Source organism: Melospiza melodia, chromosome 8, assembly GCF_035770615.1.
Source record: "Melospiza melodia melodia isolate bMelMel2 chromosome 8, bMelMel2.pri, whole genome shotgun sequence".
Taxonomy (NCBI): domain Eukaryota; kingdom Metazoa; phylum Chordata; class Aves; order Passeriformes; family Passerellidae; genus Melospiza; species Melospiza melodia.
In genome coordinates, this window is record NC_086201.1 from 18,957,565 (window position 1) to 18,967,728 (window position 10,164).

The following is a 10,164-nucleotide window of genomic DNA, read 5'->3' on the forward strand; positions in this document are numbered from 1 at the left end:
TGCTCTGCTCTACATCTCAATTATCTTCTTAAGAAGTTTTATAAGTGAGAAATGTCTACATAAAAAAAAAACCAAAATCACCGCTGTTTGAGACGTCAGAGTTATCAGAACTGGAATTTGCCTTGTGGAAATGTCAGGATAAAACTGGCCCACAGGCCCTGCTCCTGACCCCTTGTAAAGCAACTGGCATAACTAACACCACTTTATCAGGCAAGCAGGAATTCCCTGTGACTGGATGGGTGAAGCATTCATTCCTCTCCCCCTTATTCTCAGGCACTGAAGGTCCTGTGAACCAAGTAGACAAACCAAACAGATTTCTCCTTCCCCTCCTGCAGTCTCGTCCTGCTACACCCTCCCTCCCAGCTTCAAGATTCCTGGGAATCATGGTGATCACTCCCTCTTGTACAGCACTGAACATCCCAGATCCCAGTGCTGGTGATGAACCCATCACTGGGAAGTACAACGGCACAGGGAATACTACAACTGCCTGTAACATCAAGCACTTACAAGTCCTGAGTAAGGAACTTGGACTCAAGCTGCTGGTGGACACTGAGATGCTTGTGGCCAGAGATGCTTCCATCATCATCTGCTACCTCTGAGGACTGACTTGCATCTTCCATATCTTCCAGTCCAGATTTGACCTGATCTGCAGAGGGTTCCAGTCATTGGAAACAGTAAGCTAAGTTGTATTAAAAATTCTATACTGTACTGGGGCTGCCATGGGATAAGGACAAATGTGGATGTACAGTACTCCACATTAATGTATCCAACAAATCCATATTCGTTCTCTATTTTTCCAACAAAAGCATAAAAAAGAGTGGAGGATAAAATCCATAAACTCTTAATCAAGTTGTATCTGCCATGTTATTATCCATTCATTCTCACTTGAAAAGAACATGGATTCTGATAATTTCATTTTCCCTGTTGTTTCATCATCAATATAGAAACCATTATTCAATATGCATACAACTCTAAAAATCTGGAAGGCAAAACCCATGCTGAAAATGTCTCTGTATAACTACGGGAGAACTTGGTATCTGGTATTCACTGTGGAACCAAAAGTTACCTTACCAGGGTACCATCAGAAGTCCACAGAACCCCCTTACAAAAATAGAACAAATTGAAGATTTGCTATGCTGAGTCAGATCTCCTGCCTAGAAAGAAGCTGTTAAAGAACTACTACTCATTTCTGAAGTAGCACTATAAACAAATTGTGGTGTTGATTTAGTCGGCATATTTTATTGTTTCTCATTTGGTTTGAAAGTAAACACTTGGAACAATTCTAATACCATGAATGCAGTATTTTCCAAGTATTCCGGATGTCACCACATAGTGCATCATTCTCTTCCGAGAATGAAAAACAGCAATCCACCAAAACAAAGGCATTATTGCTTCTGTAGTGTCATAAAGATCTCTAATTAATCCAGCAGTGTTGAGCTACAAATCTTCAGCTAGCTCACCCCAACAAAATGTGCCTCCTAGAATTTGAGTCTACTGTGACCACACATTACAAGCAGAAAATTTACCGAATTCTCATATATTGCTTCTCATGAAACAATGGCAGAGTTGGAGCAATATGAATACTATCATATCATTAAATTTTCATTAGGCAATTCTAATCCAATTCTAATGAGGTTCCTATTATTAGTCTGAAGTGGTTTAGGAGTCTGGAAGCACAAGACACTAAGAGGAATAAATTATAAGCTTAAATTCAGTCCTGGTGATAAAACATCTTCAAAGCAAGAAAGTGAGAAGGAAAAAGCAACTTTATAATTAAATGGCTATGCTTCTGAGTACAAATATGTTACTTCTCAGAAGTCTAAAGCAATAGCTTAGGTTTATGCTCTTGTTCATATTACTCCTAAAAGATAGAAACCACAAGTAACAAACACACAGTATTTTTCTGGTCAGTTAAATTAACTATTTTTGTACCACTACCCTGAACCTTGGCACATGGACATTCAGTATGGGTCTTGACTTTCAAGACCTTTAAGTAGATAATTCTTCTGAAAGGATGATTAGGAACACAAAAAAACTCCTAATTTTCAATCTGCTTCCAATTCTAATTTTTCTAAGTGCAGAAGCATAGCTCAAAGGATATGTGATGATTATGTTACATCAGCCTATAGGGCATTCTCAAGTTTCATCTATATTTAACTTACAAACAGAGGCATTTAGACATCCAGAGGAATAATTAGGCTAATAAAATAATTCAGAAATTTTTATTTGTAAAGATAAAGGACTAATGGAGACAGCTAATTTATCATACTGAAGTTTCACTTATAAGGAAAAAGTAACATTTTAGAGAGAATTCTTTTCTCAAGACTTTTATACCTACCACTCTCACCTCATTCTGCCTGATAATGTTCTTAAACTCACATGCTTCAACCATGCAAACCTTGTGCACATCCTAAGACCTTCAAACTTAGCAACAGTCAAGTCTAGTGGAGCTGTAAGGATTTCATCCCACTGGAAAGGCTGTGCTGTACAAGGCAGAAATACAGAAAAATCCACACATTCAACACACTTCATTCTTTATTTACACAAGTAAAAAGTATCAACATATATTAAGTATGATTTTTTGGGGATGAGGGAAAATTCACTTTTAATTTTGAGCACCAGAAAATATCCTAGTGACATATTGTTTTCCAAGTGCTGCAAGCATGATACTCCTGTGCAACCTCTGCTCAACAGTATCCCAGTGACTTCAGCAAACCCAAGAAGTTAACAAGAGTAGCTAACTTAATTTGATTTTTAGGGTCCATTCTTTAACCATCAAGAATTACAATTATTACTGAAAGCAAAAAAAAAAAGCCTCTATCAACTGCTGCCTTACAGTTCCAAATTATTTTGGAAGGTCAAATGGAGGAAGAGAAAGAGAGAACCAAGGCAGTGCACACAAGAATTAAATATGACCTAGACAAGTAGCCACTATAGGAGCCACCCAGATCTCCTTTGGATGGAGAGTTAACTGTGTTTTCCCCTCAAGCCAATCAGAACAGATGTGGTTTTGTTTCCAGTTAACAAAGAGAGAAGCTCCATTTGACAAACAGATTCTGAAAAAAAAACCAACTGGTCTAGGACCCAAGAGAAAATGATTCTTCACAAAAAGAAAAAAAGTAAAGCAGTTCTTAAGTTGTTTCAGAACAACTACTAAAATAGCTCTGCCAGGTCTGAACTCAGCCCCTGCCATCAAAGCACAGTGCTGGTTACAAGAGGCAGCTCTACTCCGAAGATGCAAAGCCTTGCTGTTGTAACACTTAGCAAGGGGCAAAATCATGCAATCCCTTCAAATTTCTACATGCTCAGCAGCAGAGTGGCTCCTCTTCTAACACTCAATCAAATCCTGCAGAGCCAGGACATGGCAGGTATTGGGCCTTAACTGTAAGAAGGACTTGGATGGAAGGGAAAGAAAAAGCATAGAGAGAAGAGAGCAGCCAACAGGGAATTAGGCAGATCAGAAGAGCAGGAAAGCATATGTAGTATAAATTATCATTACACAGCACCAGCCAACTGCCTGATGTGTTGATATATGTTCCTTTACCCTTACAGTAAACAAGGTAACTTTAAAACAAGCTTAATATCCTCACTACTTCCAATCAGGAGAACCCCAAGGGAAGCGTTTTTTTTTTCTTTTTTGCAATTTACATTAATTTTGTTTAAAATTCACTAAGTTATAAAAAAACAGTTTGAACGTTGAATCAATTAAAGTTTTACTTCTAATGAACCAATGAAAACTACAGCTATGTACAACTATGTCTCCAATCAGGGTATTTCTAATGCACTTCCATTAAACACAAAAAAAGCATCAAGGCAGATCCCTTCCCCAACACTACCATGGGGAGACAAAGCAAATAATTAACAACTTCAAGCTCTGCAAGCCTCATTAGCAGCACAGCACTCTGAATGTTCCACAAGGTGTTTTTAAATTGTACCATGACCACCTTTACCCTGGCAACTGAATTAAAAGCCACTCCTTATTAAAATACTAAATGGGGATTTAATATTTCCAGTTTTTACAGATGGTTATTAGCAGGCAGAAAATCTCAACCAATTATTTCCCAAAATGTAAAATTTAATTTACAAAATTAAACTCTTCCTGCCAAGCTGAAATTGTATTAAGTTACAATTAATATTATAAAGTCTGTATTTAATATGTGCATGTAAAATATGCTTAGGCTGCTGTAGTAACTTTTAAGATTTATTGTTAAAGAATAGAATTTATTTTGGAGCAGAATTAAGGCAGACACATGTTTCTTTTTACCAAAACTTTTTGTAAAAAGACATTAGGTAGCATTAAGTATTGCTTATCAAATTATGAAGACTCGCATGCAAGAATTATGGAGGTTTTGCCAGAGCAAATACAAAATTTTGCCATAGCTTTAGTTGTTAGTGTGGTATTTCATTCAGTACCATGTGATTTACTTTACAGCACATACATAAACTACTGCAAAAGAAAGACCTTCAAATGTTAAAAAAAAACCTGATTCAGCACAGAGATAAGAAATTTTGGAAGATGTGAGTGAGACATGAGTATCTGATTACCAGAACAACAATGAAGAACTGTAATTTCACCTTTAACTGTACAGGCTTTCCAAAACAGCGTACAGCACTACCAACGTGAACATGGATTCCTGAGGATCACAAACAGAGATAGTCAAAGATCTCTGATAGCAACCAATATAGCAAAGTCTATTCTCTGTCAGACAAAGAGCCATTAGCAATACATGCAGCAGGCGAGAAAAAGAAGTCAATTACACACCCTGGAAGCGCCACTAAAGACCTCAGAGCTATTAACCAAGAGAGATTCTCAGGCTGCTTATAATAACCATAAAAATCAGCAGAACAATCTCACATACTACCTTGTTCTACTCAAAATCCCAACACACTTGACTTAGCAACACTGCACCTTATGAGGCAAGAAACCACAAGATATTTTTAAGCTCAAAGTTAGAAAGAAAATAGACAAACACAGAAGTTCCACTAAGGAAACTTTTTAATGATTTGCAGCCAATATAGATAATCCATTTCATAAAAGTAACCTTTTATTTCAATCTAATTCTGTCTGTTTCCCAGCCAGAATAATTTTCCAAGTCAGTTGCAGCAGGAAAGAAAAATATAATTTGATAATGGAAACTAGTACTCAACCTAATCAGAAGATAATCCACTGCTTCTCCATAACAGAATCCACCTTCCATCAGTGCAGGATGACAATAAGTTACATCTGGCAGAGAAGCATCAACTCCAAAGTAGTTTTCCAAAAGAACACAAAAAGGCCAACCAATATTTAATGCTGCTTTGTCTCATCCACATGATGTAGGGCTCATTACTATCTGAAAGGCTGAAAGACTATTTTAAAAAGACCGAAAACTGAATAAAGTGGTAATGTTGATTACCATTTAAATGCTTTTTCTTTGAATATTGATATTGTTTCTGAGGAAAAAACCTCATTTGTACATGAAAAATTCAAAGAAATTCTATTTCAGTTATTTTATTCTGAACACTTGTTTATAAACCCAAACTGCTTAAGAACACCTCTCACAGTACTGCTTTTATTAGCTGCTATTTTTTCAATCCAAGTCATATTCATCTAAAAAAAAAAAAAAAAAAGACAAAAACCAAGAAAATCCTCTCCACACATATGAAAATCCACTGAGCATTTTAATGCATTTAAATCTTAGAAAAGATCTCCCAGGTCTTCACTAATTTAAATCTGGTTCTACCTTAATAGCAATTACAGTTCTTATCTGCGTAACTACTGCCAGAAGGTTGGTTGGACTCTCCTTTCCTAACAATTAGGAATCCCCTTCCAACATGCTTTTATATATGGACAGCCTGTATTAATCCAAATTAATGTAAAAGTCTTCTCTTTACACTATACATTTATAGAGAGCAATCAGTGTTTTTCTCCCCCTCCAGAAAATATAAGCATCTATGCATTAATCGGAAGAGCCTCTTCCTTGCACCAAACCTGTCAATCACAAAGCCATGCAGCAAGTCAAACAGGGAATCTGATCCAGCAGGAAACTGACCCGGCAGAAGAACTAGTTCGCTGTCAGATCAATGTGATCCTTTCAGCAGCTGCCTGTTAGAGCAGATTAAATGTATCATGAAACTGCACACAAAGAGTTTACAGAGAACTGGCCAGCCTCCTACAAAATAAAGCAGACTTGGAATAACATCTCATAAGAAGCACTCCTTAAAGCTAGTATTTTCTCCTCAGCAGACACTTGAATCTCCCAGCCACCCTGAAGGATACAATGGAGAGAAAATGAAAAAAATAGCTTTTTCATTGGAAATCCATATCATGTGGCCTTGGTTTTCAACATAGCATGGGGCTAGACACAGATGAGCAATAAGAACTGTTCATGCTCTCACAGAGAAGAATAGACCTTCTCCAGCTGCTAAACCCAAGGGATGGAGATGGCCCACAAGACTAACAATTATTTTCATTTCATAATCCCCACCAAAACTTGTAAAAATTCCTAAAACAGCTATTCCTGCATTTCTGCTTTAGTTACCAACGAATCTAAAGTCTCTTCTGTCAGGAAGCATGGTGATAAACCATTATGGTGTATCTTTCCTCCTGCAAAGCTCAAAATGGTGCTTCACTGCGTTTTTATTTTTTCTCACTTAACTGGGAAAGGGCTGCTGTAACTGAACTCAGCTGACACTACACAGCTCCTCAGGGAGAAGTATGTGGTGCTTTCCAGAGGTGATCAGCTCTGTTTCAGCAAGAGGTAACTACTCCTGTTCAGAACATAATTAACCCTGGCATAGACATGCAAAGGGTTGCTGCTGAACTAAGTTCAGACTGTGTCATTCTCTCCTCCCTCAGATATAAAAAATATTATTGAAGAGTCCATTACCATGTTCATTAAAACCGACAATATTCATCCCAAAGCTCCAAAATTATGTTAACATGTGGTCAAACACATGGAATTTACAGGGGGCTTGGTTTGGCTGGGCTTTTTTTAGAAAGTGGAGTAGGGTGTGTTCAGTTAGAGTTTTTTACTATTTTAATAGTATCCAGACTAAATTTAATCTCACAGTGAGTCTCCTGTAAATTAAGAAGGTGTTAATGAAAAGACACATTTGTCTAAGCACAAGATTTTTTTAGTCAAGTGGTACAAAATAAATCTCAGCAACTTTCAAAGAAAGTCATGGAATACACCTAAGCTCAGTGAAATTACAGCAGGCAAGTTCAGTATACCCTGACCTCAATTTACTCCCTAGACATTCAGTTAAATAACATCAATATTTAGGAGCACCCACAGGTAACTAGCAAAGAAGTTTCTCTACAGATCAGTATCTGCAAGTCCAACGAACATCCACTCATTCAATGGATGTATATAAATATATATTAGCTGTCAGGATTACAGTTTACATATCAAAAGATACAAGCTTTTAAACCAAAAGAATAAAGTGGAAAGGAGGTTTTAAAGGAAATTCTCACACATGCATTCTACAGGTACTGTAACAGAAAACAACTACTATTTAAGTAACTCATATGACCCATATTACACCCTAGACAAAGATTAATCCAACACCTTTGAGGCCTTTTTCACCATAGAAATGCGATCTTCTCAGCAGAGATACACCCTTATGCTAGTAGAATCACCTCCACTTGGCTAACTTTGACCTATTCCCCAGACTGAGGAAGACAATCCTCTGTCCAGTAAACCCATGCTTTTGGGGGGCTTCCATAGGCAACATCTGCTCAATACTGAACATAGTCAGCCACCTGCAGGGACCTGAACACCTGAACCCTCCTTAGTCTCTATTCACAGCCTGGAAGTACAAACAAAAACACAAAGGTACCACCTGGGTCAACAAAAAGCCATCCCATTTTAAGGAAGAAGTACTTTTGTCAACTATTTTGTTTCTGCCTGTGGAAAATAAAAAGGCTTAATGACAAAGCTGAATATACACAACTTCCAGATTGATAACATGAAGTTCTGGTGCTCATCAGCCTGACAACAATTAGCAATTAGTGTAATACTGAAGATAATCAACAGCATCAGCAGGCAAGTCACCTGGACTTTTCTCACTTAAGTGGCCTTATTTGTAAGAAACAGCAATCAGAGCTGGTCTTTGCCATCTGCAGTGTTTGCTAGAAGTTTAAAATGTTACATACAAATAAAAGCAAGTTTTCCCAAAGTAGATCGTTAGCAACAAGCAGCATCTAGGGCAAGAGATGAAAAACTTTCCATCGCACATACTTGCAACAACAGCTAGCATTTCATAAAGTAAAATTCAAAAGAACTTTAACCAAGTAAAGGGAATGGATAGTGAACACATCTGATCTGTATTAGTTGGATACGTGAACAAAGTGCTGAAGTACACAACGAAGAAAGTCCCCTTCCTTGGGAGGGGGCCAGCAGACGGGTTAAACTTCTCATGGCAAACCGGGTCAAAAGCAGGTTGGCTGGGGTGAAAGCGAAGCTGTAATCCCCCGCTGGCCTTACGTGCCACCGACGGGCATAGGGCCGAGGGGCATAAGGAGATGCGAACAAGATGAAACAGTGAGGGAGAGTGGAAATAGTTTAAATATGTATATACGTGTATATATACACACTGATTAACAGAGAGTCGTCACGTGAGCAGCAGATCTACGGGTGAGATTTACCTCCCCCATGAAAGCACCGGAAAAAATGCAGAGTAATCTAAGCGGATGCACGCACATGTGCGCATCCACGGACACACAGCGCAGACACACAAAGCACACAGAGCGCATCCGCGGAGTTGCCGGGGTCCCAGCGCAGAGCGGCAGGTCAAGGCTGGAGTGACGATGCACCGCAGGACAGCGGCGCCTCCGCCGAGCCGCACCGGGCGGGGCACGGCGGCTTCTGGCAGGGGCCGCCGCCCCCCGGGGCCGCCCGCTGCCGGGCGGATAAAGTTTGCAGCAGCCGCCGCTGCAGTGCCGGGTGCGTCCGCCGCAGTGAGCGAGCCCTGCCTGCGGGAGAGCGAGCGCCGGTAGGCCCGGAGCCGGCCGCGGCATCCCTGCCTTCCTTCCCCACCTCCGCCCCGCCGCGCCCCCGCTCCACTGACCGATCACCTCCTGCAGCTCGTAGGCGTCCCTGCAGATGGGCCAGCCGGCGGCCGGGGCGGCGGGTGCGGGCGCCGGCTGGGGCTGCTGGACGTGCACCGGCGACTCGCCCTGCTCCGCCATGATGCTGCCGGAGCGCCCAGGCACCCGGCGACCTTCTCCAAAGTTCCCCTCCAGCAACACCTTTCCGCCGCGCTCTGCCTCCCGCCCGCCCTGCCCGAGCAGCCGGCCGCCCGCCCGGCGGAGGGAGGAGGCAGGGCACCGAGGGGGAGGAGGCAGAGGCGGGCGGCGCCGCCGGCCCCGGCCGCTCGCCCAGCGCCGCTGCGGAGAGACGGAGCCGAGCGCGGGGCCGGGGCCCCGGGCGGTGCCGGTGCGGGGCGAGGCCGTGCCCCCGCCCCAGGGACGAGCGCGGGCGCTCTCGCAGGTGCGGCCCGCGGGAGCGGCCCCGCGCACCCCGGGGCTCGCTGCCTTCCCCGGCACCCCGTAACCTACCTGCCTGCCTGCCGCTCCGGCCATCGCCCTTCCCCGCTCACCCCGCGGCTCGCTGCGATGCTCTGCGCCTCGGGAAGCACCTCGAGGTCCTGCCCAGGGCGGCGGGCAGAGCCCGTGCAGGCCATGGCCCTGCCGGCGGAGTGCCGGACCCCGCCGCGGCCGGGCAGCCCCGGAGGGAGGCAGGGAGGGAGGGAAGCCACGTCGCGGGGCGGATGCTGAAGCACCTGTTAGGCCGATAGCATGAGCACGCAGGCTGCTCTGGAGCACAGGTCACTAGAAGTGTCACTGCTGAGTGTGCTGCTGCTGCTCCAGATGACTCGTATTCGAATTTGAGGACGTGAGGAAAGCATTTTCTTTCATCGGCGATCGTGCTGCAGTCCTGCAAAGTTTTCAAATACCCTATGACGAGTAGCCCTCTCCAGGATGAGTAGGACAGCTGCAGCGTGTCACTTCAGTGCAGACGCTGCCTCAGTTCACGACACCGAGAAGGACTGAGGACAGCTAAAAATGCTCCCCTCGCTAACCAGTACCAAGTGATTTAAACAAATACGAATCATGATTAAACGTCTCCAGCACTTCCAATTATACAGTGCAAGGTTTAAAAAACCCTTCAACCTTGGGTT

General features: G+C 42.5%; 1 protein-coding gene across 4 annotated transcripts in view; it reads right to left on the bottom strand.

Moving 5' to 3' along the window:
• The window catches only part of STK39 (serine/threonine kinase 39), a 76,166-nt gene extending 66,261 nt beyond the window's left edge, over positions 1-9,905 (bottom strand). The window contains exon 1 of one of the 4 annotated variants that reach the window (XM_063162056.1): positions 9,766-9,905. Coding sequence is in view for 2 of the 4 variants with exons in the window: in XM_063162054.1 (XP_063018124.1) it covers positions 9,052-9,172 (121 nt within the window). In the remaining 2 variants the exon portion in view is untranslated. Of the gene's footprint in view, positions 1-9,051; positions 9,209-9,537; positions 9,614-9,765 lie in introns of those variants that run through there. The other 3 variants (XM_063162055.1, XM_063162054.1, XM_063162053.1) reach the window with 3 other exon arrangements.
• Positions 9,906-10,164: the final 259 nt, after the last annotated feature.